Source organism: Episyrphus balteatus, chromosome 4 (assembly GCF_945859705.1).
Source record: "Episyrphus balteatus chromosome 4, idEpiBalt1.1, whole genome shotgun sequence".
NCBI classification, from domain to species: domain Eukaryota; kingdom Metazoa; phylum Arthropoda; class Insecta; order Diptera; family Syrphidae; genus Episyrphus; species Episyrphus balteatus.
This window is the reverse complement of record NC_079137.1, coordinates 19802500-19823294: the sequence shown is the minus strand read 5'-3', so window position 1 is coordinate 19823294 and position 20795 is coordinate 19802500. Positions and strand designations below refer to the sequence as shown.

The following is a 20795-nucleotide window of genomic DNA, read 5'->3' as shown; positions in this document are numbered from 1 at the left end:
CTACTTCATCTTAAAACTATCTTAAGGCCAGAAAAAAACTCATAAGAACTAGCTTATATGATTAATTGCCTTATAAGGGCACTCCTTAGTTACTATACTTCCTCTTACTTGCTTTTTGGCCTTAAAATTATATTTAAAAAAAACTTGTTATCTTATCGTTTTTCAAGTTACACATTACACTTCTTTTCCGCTCTTTGTATCAGATTCAAAACTCAAAATTTACTCTTTGATTCATTTCAAAAGGATATTTACCTAAATTTTCAAAAATGAATATTGACTTAAAAGTAACAGAATGCTTTGATCTTTTCTCTGACCACTCTTCCGTTATTCTCACAATGAGCGAAAGTCTTGTTAAAATTTAAATACCACCTAGGTTAACATCCGCAAAAAATAAAAGAGGTGCTTACAGAAAAGCGAAAAGCTGGCAAGAAATGGCAGCAAACTGGTGCTCCTCAACACAAAGCTAATTTTAATCACCTTAGTAATTTGCTTAAAAAAATGATATCAGATTTTAAGAACCGCGAAGCTAGAAATTACCTAGAAGAGCTAGAACTTGACGGAAGGTAAAGAATTTAACTACTCTCTATGGAAAGCTATAAAAGCCACGAAAAAACCAAAAAAGCTTCCAGCATCAGCACCTCCGATTATGAAAGACAAAAATGAATGGGCAAGAAGCGACAAAGAGAAAGCAAACGTTTTAGCTGATTACCTAGAGGAAACATTCAAACCATTCAATGGGCAAGCATTGAATGAAAGTATAAATATTAATATAACGTCAAGTCAAGCAGAAGAAATGTTACCCTAGCTGAATTAAAAAAAAGAAATTAAGACACTATAGTCAAAAAAAGCACCAGGATACGACTTAATTACTGCGGAAATTCTTAAAATGCTTCCACGGAAAGGTTTAATAAATCTCCTATATTATACAGGGTGATTCAGGAGTAATGTGCCAAAAAGCTAGAGCGTGTGGGTTGGGTCGAGACAAGACAAAAATCGTATGAGAGGAGGGGTCTATTCCTCTTCGTTTAGTAGGGAGGGGCACTTAAAAAAAAATTGACTTAATTTGGAAAAAGAATTATTAAAAATCAACGGTTATACCTACAATAATAAAATTCACAGTCTATTCAGGTTGTGATTTTTATAAGTGTCTGTATTCATGGACCAAAATTTTGCGTCTTAGTAAGGGTATGACAGCATCTAACTGATGAGCCCACTGTCATACCTGGGCGAAACGCATATGGAGTTGAGGTCACTTTAACTTTTTAATAATAAAAAGTTATTAACTTTTTAATTGAATTATATTCAATCACTCCGCTTAAAAATAAAAATAATTTTCATTATTTTTTTCACTTTGTTTACTTATTAGCCTGACCACGGGCAATTGTTTTTAGGTGCAAGAATGTAACCATGTTCCCCTAAAATATTAAAATTCACAGTGTATTCAGGTTGTGATTTTTATAAGTGTCTGTATTCATGGACCAAAATTTTGCGTCTTAGTATGGGTATGACAGCATCTAACTGATGAGCCCACTGTCATACCTGGGCGAAACGCATATGGAGTTGAGGTCACTTTAACTTTTTAATAATAAAAAGTTATTAACTTTTTAATTGAATTATATTCAATCACTCCGCTTAAAAATAAAAATAATTTTCATTATTTTTTTCACTTTGTTTAGTTATACCTACAATAATGTATTATGCCTTTTTGTAAAGCTAGTCTTTTACGAAAAATGTAAGTTGAGCCATTTCATACCATATTTTTTGAACAATCAATTTTCAAAATCCAAATTTTGAAAAAAAAATTGGAAAAAAAAAATTCAAAATATTTTTTTGTGATTAAGTACTATTTAGTTTTTAAAAATCGATGCTCTTTTTGTTTTTAAACAAAAACAGAAAACTGAATCCAAAAATATCTTTTCATTTTCGAGAAATCAACAAAAAACCAAAACTACTTTTTTCTAAGAAACCTCTTTATTTTTTGTTTTTAGGTGACTGGACTTGTTGATAAAATTTATGAAACATTAATCATTCGTCTATTACTTTTAAACATTCAGACTAAAGGCCCAACTATAATGACTTAAGCAAACATAAGCAAGAGCGATCTCAGTCGCTCGGCGCATAAGTGAATCTGACATCTAGCGAACGAACTAAAAACTATGTCAAATTTCAAACAGAAATGTATATCTCATCTCCTTACTCCGATTATTGAATTCGATCTAAGCGCCCTCGCGACCACTCAGGTAGCAAACAAACTAAAAAATTTCACTTCATGATAGTACTATAGATTTTATATACAAAGTTCGTGTGGTTGATTGTTGGTTGATGGCTCTGTTCACTTAAGTCAATTATGGCTATGCGTGCTAATTTTGCAAACAAAAGAAAATTTTCGTTATATTTCTTACATTCGCTTATATTTGCTTATGCGCGTTATAGTTGGGTAGGGCTGTAAAAGTAACGACAAAATGAGTACCCGCATGTATACGTTACTTTTGATACTAATACCAGCATCAATAATATCGTTACTCGTTACTTTCGTATGCTTCGTATTTTTCGTATATTTCGTATGTTTCGTGTGTTTCGTGTGTTTCGTATGTTTCGCATGTTTCGTTACTTTCGCATGTTTCGTACATTTCGTACTTTTCATATATTTCATGTATTTGATACTTTTCGTATGTTTGGTATTTAAAGTACCTATGTTTCGTACCGTGGTATAAGGGTGAAAAATTTTTTTTTTTGAAAAAAACAAAAACAATTTGTATAATCTAAGCCATAACCATTAATTTAAGCTGCGGCGTTCTCATGTTATGAGAGTTTGAAGGTAGCTATACTGATTTTTTTTTAATCAAACGTGGAAACTTTTTTTTATTTTTTTCTATTTTTTCGACAAAACTTTGGTAATTTTTTGTTTATATCCGTTCAGTAATCTTATCACAATTCTTTAGAGACCTTTATTTCAAAAGGACATCGCGCAGATCTCGGAATATTAACACTTCAATACAACCATGTCGAACAATTTTTCATTTTTTTTTTTTTTTCTATTGACAGTGATTTTCAAACCTCGTTTTCTCGGCTTTTTTTTTGTTGAAAATTTTGCACTGAAATATAACAATTTTTTTCAAAAACCAAAACATTTTTGTACATTCTTAAGCTACAATTCAAGACCATTAACAAAAAGGTCATAAACACATTGGTTATATTTCGGCCACATAGAGAAAATACTAAAACGTCTCTTTTGATATTTCTGGATAAATTATTATCGATAACTCAACTATACCTTGGCACTACTGTTTTTATCGAGACAAAATCGATACGAAATGCTAAATGCGACAAATTGAGTGTATCACTTCGTTTCGTATCTCATATATCGGAATGGGGTCGTTACTCGTATGTTTCGTATCTCGTATGTTTCGTTACTTCAGTACCCAGTAACGAAACATGCGAGTAACGATACTGTTTAGAAAGTAACGTTTCGTTACTCGTTACTGAAGCAAATACCCGCATTTTACTAACGAATACATACGATTTGCTACAGCTCTATAGTTGGGCCTTTAAATGAGTATACAACAAAGTGACACAGTATTGGATTAACCTTGAATTTATCAAATTTTTTCATTGATAACACCTGAAAACTCACCTGAGAATTTTCCTTACTTCTGTTAGAAACTTTTAAATTTTTCTCTATATAAGGTTTTTCCAGTCTGCTTTCTGCTATTTTTCCATTTGCTTATCCCACCCCCATCCAACAATTAAATTTATTAATTTATTTTTGTATCGAATTATTTTATTTGTTTTTCTTTCCTCATATCAATTTTTTATATGAAAAGCTTAAGAGGTGTAAAAATAATTTATCGAAAACAATCATTTTTCATGAAAAAAGTCAACAAATCAAACTTTTTTGCTTCTAACACCATAAATCCATTTTTTATACCACAACCTAAAAAAAAAATTATACTACTGAAAGCTTATTGTTTCAGCTCAAAATATTCATATCAACCATGTCTTTACGACATCTACAAAAAGAGCTATAATTTATTGAACCCAATCAATTTTCATCGAAAAAAGCAAAAAAAATTATCTTCTAACACTATTAAATACACTTTTTTTATATTAGAACGTAGAACATTTATTAATAATGTCATCTGAAAGCTTATTATTTTACCTTTTATGTATGACGTTTCAATCATATAAAAAAGTTAGAACTCTTTAAAGCCAACAATGTCGAAATTTCAAACTGAGATTACTTCCCACACTGGTGGCTGGTCTGCTCATAAGCAACATGTCTCCACAGGACCACAGTTGTTTTGAGGCATTTCTGAAGTTTTTTTATTTAACATTGTGTAGCTTGTAGTAAATCTACCTTTATGTGATATATATCAAATGAAAGGTAATATTCATTCATAATATAATATATCAGCATAGTCAATAAAGTAGAATCAAATTTGTATGTGCTCTAGAATCTAGATAAAAAGATAGAGCGTGTTGAAAAAATGGTTCAAAATTGTGAATACGAAATTGGTTCAAAATTTGCACAAAAAGTCTATAATTACACCGGCACACAAAATAAAAAAAGTGTCATGTACCAGGAACCAGACCTATCTTTCTATATGTTTTCGGGTACGCTGAATCCGAATTTCAAGTCCGTTTGACCCTGTCACCCTCCAGTTTTGAGTAAAATGCAAAAAACTCAAAGAATGGAAGTTTTTTTTGTCTTTTTTGGGGTCTTTTTTACATTTTTCTCAAAACTGGAGGGTGACCGGGCAAAACGGACTTGAAATTCGGATTCAGCGAGTCCAAAAACATATAGAAAGATTTGTCTTGTTCCTGGTACATACAACTTTTTTTTTGGTGTGCTGGCACTGTCGCGAATGTCGCTTTCATCCCCGGCACACAAAAAAAAAAAAGTTTCATGTACCAGGAACCAGACATATCTTTCTATATGTTTTTGGACCCGCTGAATTCGAATTTCAAGTCCGTTTTGCCCGAACACCCTTCAGTTTTGAGAAAAATGCAAAAAAAACTCCAAAAAAGTCATAAAAATCCAAACAAAATGCAGTCACAGCTCAAAACTGGAGGGTGACCGGGCCAAACGGACTTGAAATTCGGATTCAGCGTGCCCAAAAACATATAGAAAGATAGGTCTGGTTCCTGGTACATGACACTTTTTTATTTTGTGTGCCGGTGTTATCTATCTACAGTATAAATTTCATTCATTTATCAGTTGAATAAAAAAAGATAAAAAAAGATAAAAATAAAAAACGACAAAAAACGGTCAAAAAACTTAGGACAAAAAGGCTGTTTTCCCCGTTATTCGGTCAAAAACCATTTAAGAATACCAATTTTTTGCTATATGTTTTATAAGTTTTAGATTTTTAAACGCTAAAAAAAATTGGTAAAAAATAAAAAACCACCCAAAAAAGCAGAGACTCAAAAAAAAACCGTAAAACCGTATTCATTATTGTCCACAAGCTTTTTTGGGACTTCAACTACTTTACTATGAGAAAGTTCTTATTAAATATAACTGATTTGTCTGAGCGAAATTAAAGACGATGTTGTCGAGTGGGCGATCAATCAGCAAAGAGAAAGCTTTTCTATAATTTTATTTCCCCCTTAAGTTATTACAGGATTACAGCATCAGCAGTTCAATTTTAATATGATTCTATGTTTCGGATTTGTTCATAAACAATCAAATAATATTTGCAAAGATAGTACAGTGATACCACAAAATTCATATGATTGATTAAATTAGATTTAATAAAGTTTAAGATTTCAAATATAATATTTTAAGTTAAATTAGTTTTAGTTTTAATCTAAGTTTAGGTTTAGGAATTCAAAGTATTTTAATTTAAATTTAGAGTTAGAAATTCGAAGCAATTATATAAACAAAAATATAAAAACTGTTAGCGATATTATAGAGTGCAATATAGCACGTGAACAATTATCTTTTGGATGGCATTTTTCACATTGTCAAAAAAACGTCCTCTACCTATAATCACTACTTTGTCAATGGTCTACCACATGTTTTAGTTTTAAAAAACCAAAACTTGGTTTTGATTTAATTTAGAATTTTTTCAATTCCTTTTTCAGCCTTACAATAAATTTATCTATCGATAAAAAAAATCGTTTTTCTACAACGTCACATTTGCCACTTTTTTTGCAATTTTTTTTTTAACCCCTTTTTACCCAATTTTATGATTGGATTTTTCAAAATCCTTCATTAGTATTCACCTTTAGCTTATTATCCTACAAGTAAGCTGTAGAAGATTTTTATATCTGCAACAGTTTATTTTTAATTTTTAATTGAAATTTATGCCGCACTGCTAAAAATTTCAGGTGGAACGGGAGAATATGGCGTCTTTTTTTCGTGGATGCTGCCATGGTTCATCGATTTATAAGATGTTATCACGTCAAAAATAAAAAAGTGCCTTTTTAATGGACTATAAGAAGTAAAACAAAAAGATAAAAATAAAATAATAATTTTGTAGCTCATCCTGCAATATAAAAAACGAAATACATGTAAAAAAAGACTTTGTGCTACCTGAAAGACTATTTAGTATTCTTAGAAAATATCTAGAAACAGAATTTGAAGCCAGAACTGCGACCTCAAAATTTTTGAACCAAACTTGTCTAATTCGTTTGTCCAGACCTGGAGATTTATAAGGAGAGAAGGAGTTGATGGCCCAAATTAACTTTTCTTTCGTAATAATTTCTCTAGGGGTTTCACATATTGAGTGCAAAAAGTTTGTGGATTCATTCTCCAATTCAGAGTTACAACCTGGGAGGTGGGCTTGCACCAGGAGTTTTAAACTGCCTTGACAGGATTCTGTCCATCGATTATCAGGCCCTTTTAGGAACCCAATAGGAGTGTTCGTTTTGGAGAGGATTTTCCTTAGTTTCGCCGAATGGTTTGTACATTCGATAGTACTACAGAAGTTTCTCCAAGAGCTTCGTTTGACTCGTTGAGTTTCTGTCTTGAATTTTCTCTGACTAGTTTTTTAAGATTCCCAGTGACTTTCTGCTCTAGTGCGTTTAGCACGGTTGAAAAGTTTTCTTGTTTCTTTTCTTACGTTGCTGAGCTCAACAGTCCACCAGGGTGGTTTGTTGTTTTTCTTCGCCGCGGTAATGAGAGGACAGCTTTTGTCCAATGCATTGCGTAGAATTCCTGTGAATTCCTCTGTCAATTTATCTAGGCCATTAGGCATGTCTTCCCTATTGAAGACATGCCAATCGGTACGTCTATTATTCCTAAAGGGCTTATTGTGCCGAGCAGCAACAGGAACATAGAATTCTATTAGGCGATGCACAGTGGGTACCCTCCCATACAAAGTGCGGTCCAAAATAAATTGACCATTTTTTTTTAATGATACGCCTGTATTATGACTTTATATGTTTTATTATTGCAAAATAATACATCAAGTCAATTTTTTTTAATTTTTTGTTATTTTGAAGAAAAATAAAAAATAAAATGCATAATGCCCGAACCTGACTGTCAGTCGTGCACCTTACCCTTAATCTCTAGGTCAGTCTTTTATAAAAATAATAGTGCCAATAAGGCAATCTTTTAGTTTTAAGTTGAAATTTTTTTTCAGTGTAGGGTCATTTAAACTCGTATTACTCGAAAAGGGGAAAAAAGAGGAAAAAAACTGCGCTATTATTTCGAAAGGTAGGACAGTATTCTTTATTTGAGAACTTAAATTGTTGAAGACACTCCAAAGTAAACCAACTAAATCTCCAATTTACTGAAAATTAAGCTAAATAAAAATGATTAAAATTGCTCTGCCTACGAGCCCCATTACAAAAAGCCATCGCTAAGGGTATCAAATTTGCAGGAAGAGAACAATTTTATTCTTAGTATATACCCAAGAATCATCCCCCAAAATGCCCTTATCTCATTCCGGGACACCCTGTATAAATAATAAAATATATAGGTATATTAAAATACTCCCTTTGTGGTTGTAGTCAAGCTAGATATAAATTCATGGAATAATGCACTTATCGTACAACATAAAACAATAATTAGTAAAACAAATAATAAAACTAAAAATATCGCCAACCAACCTACTGTTGAGTGATTAATAATGCTCATTCAAGTGATTGATTTCCATCAGTCTCATTCTAATCGAGGGTTTTTTTTGATTTATTATAAACAAAAACAAATAAAACATTTTGCCAATACTCCATCAATTAATCATATCCTGTTCTCTAAAAAAATTTCAGATTCATATACATTTCAAGAGATGTTGCTGCAATGGATTATGCTCCAATGCAAGTAATTAATCCACCACTACAGGACATAATCACAAGAAAGTCAAGAGCTTCGAACGAGATTCACCATTTATCACACGATCAGAATTTAGATACTGAGATAATGGTGACTAAAGAGAATGGCCAGACCTTGTTTATAGGTGTCCTGTCACATCAGGAAGTCGCAGAGGACTCTGACATGGATCCCAAGAGTAATCATGTGATGATGAGTGAATGTGTTAAGACTGAAGCTGGAATCGAAACAAAAATAAAATTGAATTTTAGTGTAGATAGACTATTAAGTGCAAATTGTGGAGAAACTACTAATACAATTGATCTGAACCAAAGGATTGTGATAAGTTCAAATAATAACAACTGCTGTGGAGCCAGCAGCATCTCGAAATCTGCACAGTATGATTGTTGTCAATATTATGTAGATGATCATAGCACTCTACCGAGGAACTATTATTCACAAAAGCATATGCAAGTCAGTCGAAATCATCAGGAGAGAAATGTTAATTTTCCCCCTAATATGGATATTAAGTCAATTATTAGACCAACGCCAATACGAGCGTTGAATAATGGAACAGATGAAGGTGAGAAACTGCAAACGATAATACCTCAAGTAGGTATAAATTTAAACACTTAAAATAAAAGTCCAGTCACAAAACTATAAACAAGGAACAGGTACGTAAAAATTCGGGTTAAAGCAGTCTCCTTTTCAAAGTTCGGGCTCAAATGTATTTAATATGTAATTAAATTATGCTTAAGTCTGAAGGCTTTTGTATGAAACAAAATTATAATATCATAGGTAATGCGCATGGACTAACAGATTTCATAACTTCTATAACAGGAAGTTTGTGCAAAATGCTTTGGAGTGTTGCTTTTTTCTTCATCATCCTCATGTCATAGGAATTTATTCTCATGTTCATAGAATTTTATATTTTTAAGGAATTTTCTAATCAGGACTCAATCTATTTAAATGCAATATTTACAAAAAAAAAAAAATAAATAAAATTGCATACAAATATCACATATCAAAAGATAAAACTAACAAATTGAAAAAAAATATATATATGTATAATTATGCATCCAAAAATATTTCTTCTATTTTAAAAGTGGGACCAAAGATCATATAACTAGAAAAGATGTCGCACGTAGAACAAATTTCTGTGCTTGAAATTTTCTACCATCAGATTTTACCCATAGGTCCAAAACATGTATCCAAGAATTAAATTGTTTAGAAACATTTTAAAATTTTTCGATGACTGTGTACAAAAGAGAGGGTTGATTTTTATAGATGAATTTATTTAATGGGAGGGAGCGAGATAGTAGTTAAATGTTGATACGAATAATAATATGATCTTTGGTGGGACTTTATTTAACACAGAATAGGTTTTTGAGTGATAACGTCTTATAAATCGATTAACCATGGCAGGATGGCAGCATCAACGAAAAAGTGACGCAATTTTCTCCCGTTCCACCGCAAATTTTTAGCAGTGCGGGAAAAATTTCAATTAAAAATTAAAAATAAACTATTGGAGATGCAAAAATTTTCTATACATAGCATATTTGAAAGATAATAACCTTAATTCATTTAATAATAAAAAAGTGGCTATTTTGTAAAAGCGACGTTGTAAAAAGTTAATTTTTTTTTAAATCGATAGATAAATATATTGTTAGAATGATAATGGTAGTTGAACTTTGACAAAGTACTGATTATAGGTAGGGGAATTTCTTTTGACAATGTGAAAAATGTCATTCAAAAGATAATGGAAAAAATTATTAGGGGTCTATTACGAATTTTATTCTTAGTCTCTGCGTTTCGAAATATGAATTTTTGAAAACACCTACTTTTTTAGGGATATTTTTTTGTAGCAATGCGCATGCATGTGAAAATAAAATGCACGACTGGGGTCGCACGTACTTGCTCTTGCAGTTCAAAGCACTTTTATGTTAGTCTACTTGTAGATTTTAAAAGCTGGCTCTAAATTTAAAAAAAAAATTGATATTGAGGAAGAGCCGACATTTAGGGCATGAAAAAAATTTTTTTTTGTTATTTTACTTTTTTGAGAAAAAATAAAAATGCAGTTTCATTGCCACTGCTTTAAATATTACGTATACAAAGTTTAATCAAAATCGTTAGAGCCGTTTTCGAGAAATTCGCAATATCGTATTTTTTTGTATGGGAGGTATACGTTCTAAACGAGATATAAAAAAACAAAAAAAAACCAACTTTCAGAATTCTATAAAAATCATCTGTACCAAATTTGAAGAAAATACGTCCACCCGTTTAGGCTGTGGAAATGTGTACAGATGGACGCACAACCGCACAGACGCACAGACGTACAGACGCACGGACGGAATTGCGAGACCCACTTTTTTGAAATTCTCCATCATCGTAATGTTGGTTTTGATTAAAACCTCAAATTTTTTTTTCGACACGAAACCAATACTTGCCCTATAGATACGGTGACCATCCGTCCCGGTTTACCCGGGACTGTCCCGTATTTCTACAGCTTGTCCCGGGTTTTTATTTAAGCAACTCGGGACGTATAAGTGTCCCGTATTTTGTAATTTGTCCCCTGATTGTCCCGTATTTGCACATTCTCTGATTTTTGTATTCAATATTTTAAATAACTTGTACGGAAAACAATAAAAAAGTGGTTGGAAATTAAAATTTTTCGGATAAAGCCTAGTACGCTGCTGAAGCAAAAAGAAAATTTTTCTAAGTCTCCAAAGTCAAAAAACTGTTGCTGCAAGAAAAATTGCCTGGACAAATAAATGGGAGTGACAAACGATTGAAAACTCTCCATATATTTATGCAAAGGTAAGAATTTCGTTACTATAGCTGCGTATTGTGCAACGAAAAGCAAAATTTTCGTTTACGATTTCGTTGTGCTGGTTTTGTATGAACATTTTCGTTTCGCTTCTAGACTAGGCTTCAGCTTTTTTTAAATGTTCGTCAATTATTTAGTTCCAGCTTCTCTTTGTTAGGTTGCTACACCAGGTAAAAACGAATAAAGAACAACATATGGAAGAGTAAAGATCCCAGATAAGTTGAAAAACTGTTAAGGACATTTTGTGTTAAAGATCATACAATTTCAAAATCATTTGAAATAAAATTGAAATGTTAAAAAACATCTCTCCCGATTTTGATTAAAAAAACTTTGATAAAAAAAAGTTATTAACAGACATTATTATAAAACCATTTTCTTGATTTCTGATTTCGTAAACGACTTCATTTTCAACAAAAACGCTCCCATAAAATCGTTTAGAAAATCTTGATATCAACACAAGGAAAAATTATGAAAACTCATTTAAAAAAATTTAATTTTTTTTTAAAATCAATATTTTCAAAACGCTCCAACGAATTTTGTATCTGTCCCGGGTTTCGCTTCCAGAAATATGGTCACCGTACCTATAGAGCAAGTAAAAATTGGTATTCTTAAATGGTTTTTGACCGAATAACGGGAAAAATAAGTTTTTTGTCCCAATTTTTTTGACCATTTTTATTTTTATATTTTTTTCTTCAACTGATAATAGGCGGGACTATATTTTTGCAAGATTTCAATCAATTTCGTTTTCACAATTATGAGATAACGGGAAAATAAAGTTCTATTTTTCTTCACGAGCTTTCTTATGATCTAAAGCAGATACAAAATTTATTTAGCTTTATTGAGCATGCTGATAATATTACCTTTCATTTGATATATCACACATAACGGTACACTAACTACAAACTACACAATGTTAAATTAAAAAAACTTCAAAAATACTTCAAAACACACCTGTGGAGATCTGTGTTGCCCATGACCAGACTCACCAGTGTGGGAAGTACCGTATTCTCAGTTTGAAATTTTGACACGGTTGGCTTTAAAAAATTCTTACTTTTTTTGTAGGCATCGTAGAAATGTGATTGAAGCATCATATAAAAGATGAAATTATAAGCTTTCAGATGATATAAAATTTATTGTAGGTTGTAATTTAAAAAAATAAACTTTAAGGTACCGTAGCATGGTTACTTTGCTCGGTTTTTTGCACTATTTTTAGAAAACCGCTTAAAAATGGTAGAGACATTTTTTTATCTATTTGTTTTTTTTTTTTAATTCATTGATAAGACATGAATTAATGCATTAATTCTATAAAACCATTCAAATAACAGTAAAAATATTTTGTTTCTTAAGTTGAAAAGTGAGGCAAAGTAGTCCAAGGGACGGGGTTACTTTGCTCCACCTGATATTTTTAACTATACTGCCTGTATTTAAAGAGCTGGAGCAAAGTTAGTACTGTATAAAAAAAAAAAACACGAATTTCCTACTCAACTTCAAAGGTCAACTGCTTCTTACTAACTGCCGGCAGATGGTCCGTTGCCATGGTATAAAAAGACAAGGTATGATCATTAGAGCCGCCATCTTACAAAATGGGGTTATAAGGTTTTGACGTTTAATATTTGGCAAAGTCAAAAGCAACAACAATTTCCAAGACAAATTTGTTTACAACAACAATTTCAATGGGCAGCTGTCAAAACCTTAAGTAGCCATTTTTAAGGTTTGACAGTTCTCGATACAGAGTTTTTTCTAATGATCATACCTTCTCTTTTAATACCATGGTCCGTTGCAACACGTGGCAGATGTATATATGTGTTTGTGTATATTACAGTAGCTTCAATATAGAGAATCTAACATGTCTGAGCGTAAATTAATAAACTAACTTTTTTCGTCAGTGGCGCAAAGTTACCCCCGCCGCGGCACAGTGTGGTAATTCTCCAATCTGACTGGACAAAATAGAAAAAAAAAAAGTTTACCCACATGATTTTAAATCATGAGTTGAGCTTCTCAATACAATGGGTAACTGTAATTCATGTTTGGTTTTTTGGTTTTCATCTCGGATTAGCGTAAGCTAAGCTTGAAAGTTGGTTCTTGTCAACAGTTGGATGGAGATAATACAAAGTATTCTATTTTTTGCTTGAGTTTAAATGACGATTAAAAATGCTGTGGTAGTTTTTTTGTTGTAATTGTTTTTTTTTAATTGTTAATCTACATTTGGAGGTAAAGTATTATAATTTTTACTAGCCGACCCCGCCCTTGAAATTCGAGCGCCAATTTCTTTATTTTTTTTTATTTGCAACAACTTTAAACACAATTATACCAAAATAGTTTCATTATTTTGTATAGTATTTGTTGTTGTGATTAACTACACTTTTTGAAGACAAAATACACAGGTATATATAATATACCTACTTTTTGATATTTTTTAAACCTGATTTAGATATTGTTGAACTACGTTTTAACTGCACTCAACTACGTAAAAAAAGTATCGAAAAAGAAAATGCAAAGTGTAATCGCCTTAATGCATTGTGTTTGCACCTTGCATTTTGAGATTCAATTCAACCTGTTTCATGTTCCATTCATTCAAATTCCATCCATTGTATATATATTCTTATATATATATATACTAGGGTGGGTCAAAAAAATCGAAATTTTTTTTTTGATTTGGTACTCCGAAAAATCGATTGCTAGACCCCTCTAGAATATACACACCAAATATGAGCTCTTTATATTAATGGGAAGGTCCTCCGCTTTGCAATTTTCCATTTTTACATCAAGCTTATACTAAAAAAAATAATTTTTTTATTAATTGACTTTTTAGCAAATTTCTTTTCATATTCTTGTAGGAAATTGAACGCTCTACAAAAAAGGCCTTAAACACTTTTTTCGTTTATCTAACCGTTGAATAGATATTTGAGGTCCAAAAATCGAGAAAATCTTTAAAAATTCGTTTTTTGTTCTTAATTTTGTAACAAATTGAAAAATTATAATGATCAAACGCGCAAGACATATTCTTGTTGGAAATTGATTGCTCCACAAAAAAGGTCATAATAACTTTTTTCATTAATCTAACCATTCTAAAGATATTCGAGGTCAAAGTTAAAAAAAAATATAAAAACATTTTATATTTTAAAAAAATTTCTAATTCACTGAAACTTCATTATTTTCAAATTAGCAAGATATATTCTTGTAGGGGCTTAAACGTTCTACAAAAAATTGCTTGGAATGAAATTGATTGCTTTAACCGTTTAGAAGATATTCGTATCCAAATCGCAATGCATACGGGTCATAAGAAAACTATTGAAATCAGTGAGCATTGGTTTGGATACGAATATCTTCTAAACGGTTAAAGCAATCAATTTCATTCCAAGCAATTTTTTGTAGAACGTTTAAGCCCCTACAAGAATATATCTTGCTAATTTGAAAATAATGAAGTTTCAGTGAATTAGAAATTTTTTAAAAATATAAAATGTTTTTATATTTTTTTTTAACTTTGACCTCGAATATCTTTAGAATGGTTAGATTAATGAAAAAAGTTAACAACACCTTTTTTGTGGAGGAATCAATTTCCAACAAGAATATGTCTTGCGCGTTTGATTATTAAAATTTTTCAATTTGTTACAAAATTAAGAACAAAAAACGAATTTTTAAAGATTTTCTCGATTTTTGGACCTCAAATATCTATTCAACGGTTAGATAAACGAAAAAAGTGTTTAAGGCCTTTTTTGTAGAGCGTTTAATTTCCTACAAGAATATGAAAAGAAATTTGCTAAAAAGTTAATTAATAAAAAAATTATTTTTTTTTAGTAGAAGCTTGATGTAAAAATGGAAAATTGCAAAGCGGAGGACCTTCCCATTAATATAAAGAGCTCATATTTGGTGTGTATATTCTAGAGGGGTCTAGCAATCGATTTTTCGGAGTACCAATTCAAAAAAAAGAATTTCGATTTTTTTGACCCACCCTAATATATACATATATATATATACATATATATATATACAATATATATACAATGTTCCATCATTCAATCATTCAACTTCCACCAACTTCACTCAAATTTGTCATTCACATCATTGTATACTTTGTAGGTTCTCGTCTTAGCTTAGCTTGTAGAAGTTTAAATTTCCGGAAGGGAGAGGGCGTTATTTATCGCACTTCCAGTTTGGAATGATATTTGTGGTAAGGTTTCCATTAAAATTTTAATGAATGCGTTCAGATACTTATTAATGATTAAAGATAGGTTCACATTTTTTAAAGGTGCGTTCACAACAACGTTTTTCTCATGTTAAAGTCATAACTACAATGACAAAAGTGAAAAAGTGGGAAATTTACAAAATTACATTTTTTTTATTTCTTTCTAGCAATATTTGTTTTTGTAAAAATTTTTGGAAAAAAATACCAAAAATTTTTTTGGAAACCAAAAAATAAGCTTTTTGCATCATTATTTTTTATTTTATCGTCGTAAAAACTGTCATAAAATGAGTTTGAAATCTATCACTTTTTGACTTTTCGCAAAAAGTTGCCGTTGTAGTTATACTTTTGAAGCCTTAAGCCTTAACTACATTGGCTCAAAAAGTGAAAAAGTACAAAAGTGAAAATTTTCAAACGCATTTTTGTATGGTTTTTCGGGCTAGAAAACTAAAACAAATGCGGAAACTATATTTTTTTTTGTATAAAAACAATTTGTTAAAGGTATAACCACAATGGCCTAAAAAGTGAAAAAGTGGGAAATTTACAAAAGTAAAACATTTTTATTTCTTTCTAGCGCTATTTTTTTTTAAAAAAACTACAAAAATTGTTTTTTAAACCAAAAAATAAGCTTTCTAATGGAAGGTATAAGGAAGAAAAAAGACGTTTTTGTTAGTTTTCCTTTCCTTCGCTTTGCCATGCGGCGATAAAATATAAGTGACTTTTATTCAAAAATGTAAACGTCTAATAGTGAAAACTTGGTAAAATGGTAAATCAACTGTCAAAGTCAGCTATTACATGATGCCTCAAGAGGCTTGACTCTTTTTTCACACAAAAAAAATAAAAGTTCTGACCTGGGGTTGCGACTAAGTTTTTCATATAGTTTTTCAGTTTTTGGGTCGCTGAATTCGAATTCGGAGTCCGTTTTGCCCCATCACGTCAAGTTTTCGAGATAACCTCAAATGATGTGATACGCCAAAATAGACTTCGGATTCGGTTTCAGCTACCCAAAAACTATATGAAAAATTTAGTCGCAACCCCAGATAAAAACTTTTGTTTTTTTGGTTTTGACATTTTTTTGAGAATATCTCAGAAACCTGACGTGATAGGGCAAAGTTGACTTCGAATCTGGATTCAGTGATCCAAAAACTATATGATTAACATATTCGCACATCCAGATCAGAGAAACAAATTTTTTGTTTTCGTGACATTTTATGAGGTTATCTCGAAAACCTGACGTGATGGAGCAAAACGGACTTCGGATTCGGTTTCAGCGACCCAAAAACTATATGAAAAATTTAGTCGCAATCCCAGGTCAGAACTTTTATATTTTTTTGTGTGGCTGCCCTACTAACAATTTTGCTTCTATAATGCTTTAAAGAAGCAACAATTGCATCTGTAAAGCTTTATAGAACCAAAATTGTTTGTCGGGTGTGTAATCAATCATTCTGTGAGGCGCGTACTATTACACGATGCCTCTTGAGTCAAGGACTCAAATTTGACATTTATCTTTTGAATTAAAATTTGTTGTTGTTGTATTGCACCAAGAAGCAAAAAGAAATGTGAGGGAATGTTGAAAAAAGAAAAAGTGGAAAAAGAAACGTCAAAAAAGAGTCTCGGACTTACGACCCACGACTCTCCGGTCGGATAATTTTTTCTTTCATCTTTTTTCTCTTTTGCACTCATTATGTTTAAAAAGAGTCGCGCCTCTTGAGGCTTCATGTAATTGCTGACAAATTCTTATGTTCTTTCAAGAGAGAAAAGGACGAAGATAGACTTCATTGGTATCAAAAGTGTTTACAAAAGATTGGACCTTAGTAATAGACTCGATTTTAATAGAATTCAATTTTAACAAAAAAATTCATGGTAATAATTATTATTATTATTATTATATACATAGTACTTCGTACATGAATGTACGAACTACTGACACTTATCAGCGCGGCAACTGAGGCCATTTGGCTGAGACAACACCAGACAATGACAAAGAGAAGGACAGATAGACACAAAGAAAGAACATATAACATAGAACTACGTGGCACAGAGGAGGAGACATAGTTGAAAATTGTCTCATATTATCGCACAGGTGGCTTCAGTTAAGCTGGCGATTTAGAAAAAACTTCTGAGCCGACCGTTGGGCTCGAACCCACGATGTCTGGCTCTGAAGTCATCTACTTATTCCTCTGTGCCATGGCCACCTGCATCATGGTAATAAAACAAACATCTTACTTCTGAGATTAGATTACTAAAACAATGAAAGTTAACCATAGTAAAAACAACACACCAATGTGAAACCACCTTAATGTTTTTTATTTTCGCTGAATGCTTTCATTCATTCATTCAGTCATGAATGACATTTCATTCCAGTCGATTGGAAATTTTCCAATAGATATTCCAGTTGTTTTTGTTTTTTTTTTTTTTATTTTGTATCGAATTTTAATTGTATAATTTATGCCCCTTCGGTTTTTGGGGGCCCGGTAATTTGTACCACAAAAACCATGCTCGCCGTTTAATTATATGATGATTTATTAATTACCATTGCAACTATTTAAAAAACAAAATTCTGTAAGAAGGCTAGGAAGTGCAAAAAAAAAATATCTTTGTTTTTCAATTAGAGGTAAAGTTAATTTTTCCGCATTTTTCCGGTCTGAAATTAATTAATTAATGTATTGTGGAGTGTTGTCATTGAGATTAGCTATTTACATGTCTCGCGTTTTCTCGACCGCCATACAACTTTTTTCACTTTTCAAAATGAAGTCAAGATTTTCAAAAAAACAAATTTTCGAAAAATGTGCCAAAACTGCCAAATAAAATCGAAAAGACAGTTTTTTTGTACTTTTAAAGAGCAGGTATCATCTTTGGAACATTTTTGACAATAAATAAAAATTAAAAACATATATAAAAGTTTTGTTCTTCAAGTTAAGCGAAAAAAAAAGAAAAAAGGTGGAAGACACTTTGGACCGCTCTTTAAACTGAATTTCATTTTGCTTGACCAATATTATGTGGTAACTAAATAAACAAAAACAGTAGATAGTGAAACAAAGAAGAAAAGAATTTTTGAAAATTAAAAAAACGGGAAAAATATAACAAACGGAAGGTTAAAAGTGCACCTATCCATTAGAAATAGTTTAAATCAGTAGAATCGCTCTCCGCAAAATTGAAAAAGCATATTCCAATAAAACCGTAAAGGATTTAACGAAATTTTCTTTGAGTGAAGGATCAAAATGTATAAAAGATTAAGTTCTGATCCTCTGGAACCACTAAACCACTGGAATTTTCAACTAATGAGGCATTATCATTGATGAATGATGCTTTTCTGTCGGAACACCTAAAACAAGTTAAATGCAAAAAGCAAGCAAGTGTAAAAGGCCAGAAATAGGGTCACGAAGAAATTTAGAGAATTATTAGCTTGAAAAACATCGAAGGTAATATAAACACACCTGTTTTTAATAGGCCCTTAAGTTTCAAGTTTGCATTGCACGAAAAGGAGTTACTTTTTTAAATTTCTGCAGATATTTTTAAAGGTGATGCCATTTTTTATGATTGGGAAACATATTTAATTAAAATCATTGCTAAACTTTTAATTTAAAGCATGATATTGAGAAAATAAATCATATATGTCACCTGTCAAAAACGTGTGTAAAAGTTCTATTTCTTAATAAAAACTAATTATTCTGCCTCTCTTTTTTCGTGAATAGCAATAGAGTTTTTATTTATTGAGATTTTTCAAGCGTTTTTTTAAATAATTAAGTATATCCAATCATAGAATATGTTTACGGAAACATAAATTCAAAAATGCATTTTCTTCATCACTATTTTGACCCACTTTTTGCAGAAATTATAGATTTCTTTTTAAAAAATCTTTCTTTTTTATAGAGTTTTATCTATTCACATTCATTTGTTTAAAACTGTTTAGAAAAAACTCGATTTAACGCGAGTTATTATTTTTGTCCAGCTAGATTCGTGATTGGCCACACTGTGCGCGTCCGCGCCGGGGCAAAGTAACACCATACGGTAATTGAGAGAAAGAGGATTGCTTTTCTTGCTTTGTTTGATGAAAATTGATTGGGTTCAAAATATTGTAGCTCTTTTTGTAGATGTCGTGCAGACATGGTTGATATTAAAATTTTGAGCTGAAACAATAGGCTTTCAGATTATTTAAAATTTATATTAAAAAAATGGATTTAATGGTGTTAGAAGAAAAAAACTTTTAAAGCTTTTAAATAAAATAAAAATCAAAATTATATTTGAAAAACAAAGAAATTAAACCACTTTAAAAAAAAAAGTTAAGATATTTTTTAACATTTTTTTGTTGTTTAAGACCTTAAAACTTAATATATATTTCTTAAACTAATCAATGTGTTAGTATTTAAGTTGAGGTACTTATTTCTTTTTATTTTGAAGAATTTTATTAATAATTGCAGATGTTACACATGTTCAAACATTGTAACATAAGGAAATATTATGTATTCGATTAATTTTTTCAAAATAGCTTTACTCCGTAGTTTGATTCAATCTCAATCCAAAATAGAAATAAAAAAAATAAAAATTTTAGTCTAACTAAGAAACAAAACGATATCTTTCAGGTCGTTCTAAAACAACGAACATTTTATAATGTATTGGTCTCTCTTAATTACAAGTGCACAAATTTGGAAATTGTGGGGATAAAGATATTTAGCCTTGTCTATTATCTAAATAATAAAATTTATTTCATTCAATTATCTTTACAAATGTGAAAGTTATGCACCGATTTGTAAACGATAACCCGATTTTTACGTGTTTCACTAAGCCTCAAGAAAAGAGTAAGATAAATTATACATGAAAGTTAAAGCAGTAAAGATATTCATAATTGATTTTAAAAATATTACTTTAGACTAAATAGATCGACTATATTAAACTTTTACAGAGTGAAGAGAAAACAATTGAACAACAATTAAACAAATAACGATCCGGTGCAACAAAAAGGTGTACAATTGCTATATTTTGTTGTTGTACTACTACAACTACAACAGTCAAATTTTGCACCATTGTATTTTATTTTTTCAATTAGGGTATATCAAAAGTGTAAAAAAATTGTAGTCTGTATATTTTTAATTGTTTTATTTTAAGAAAATGTTACACTTTTGCATTCTTACAACGATAGATACAAGACCATTTGCATCGAATCGTGAATACAAATGTTGTTCTTGTAATGCATGTGCTGCAATTGCCGATTTCTTTGAATCGTTGTTTTTAATGTAGTTCTGGTGGTCTTTGAATCTAGTTGCCACTGATTTCTTAGTTTGGCCGTAGTACTTTCGTCCACACTTGCATTTGACATTGAAACTATATAGCCCAGGAAAAATAGATTTTTTCAAGGAAAACATTTGTAACAGACTGATTTTTGTTATACAGCTTGTTAGGGTGGTTTAAGTGCTGAAGTTTGCTCTGTTCGCTAGTCCCATTATAAGGGGTCAAAGGACACATCATTAATTATCATTGTGTTCTAAAAAATTGTAGCTGAGGTTATTTTACAAAAAATTGTCATATAAAGT

General features: G+C 31.0%; 2 protein-coding genes across 2 annotated transcripts in view; one reads left to right on the top strand and one right to left on the bottom strand.

The window, feature by feature from the left end:
* The window catches only part of LOC129920297 (homeobox protein H2.0-like), a 99014-nt gene that overhangs the window by 2549 nt on the left and 75670 nt on the right, over window positions 1-20795 (top strand). Inside the window, exon 2 of the mRNA XM_056001642.1 lies at window positions 8215-8837. Coding sequence (XP_055857617.1) covers window positions 8246-8837 — 592 coding nt within the window. The 5' untranslated portion in view covers window positions 8215-8245. The remainder of the gene's footprint in view (window positions 1-8214; window positions 8838-20795) is intronic.
* The window catches only part of LOC129920300 (uncharacterized), a 155595-nt gene that overhangs the window by 91941 nt on the left and 42859 nt on the right, over window positions 1-20795 (bottom strand). The window lies entirely within an intron of this gene.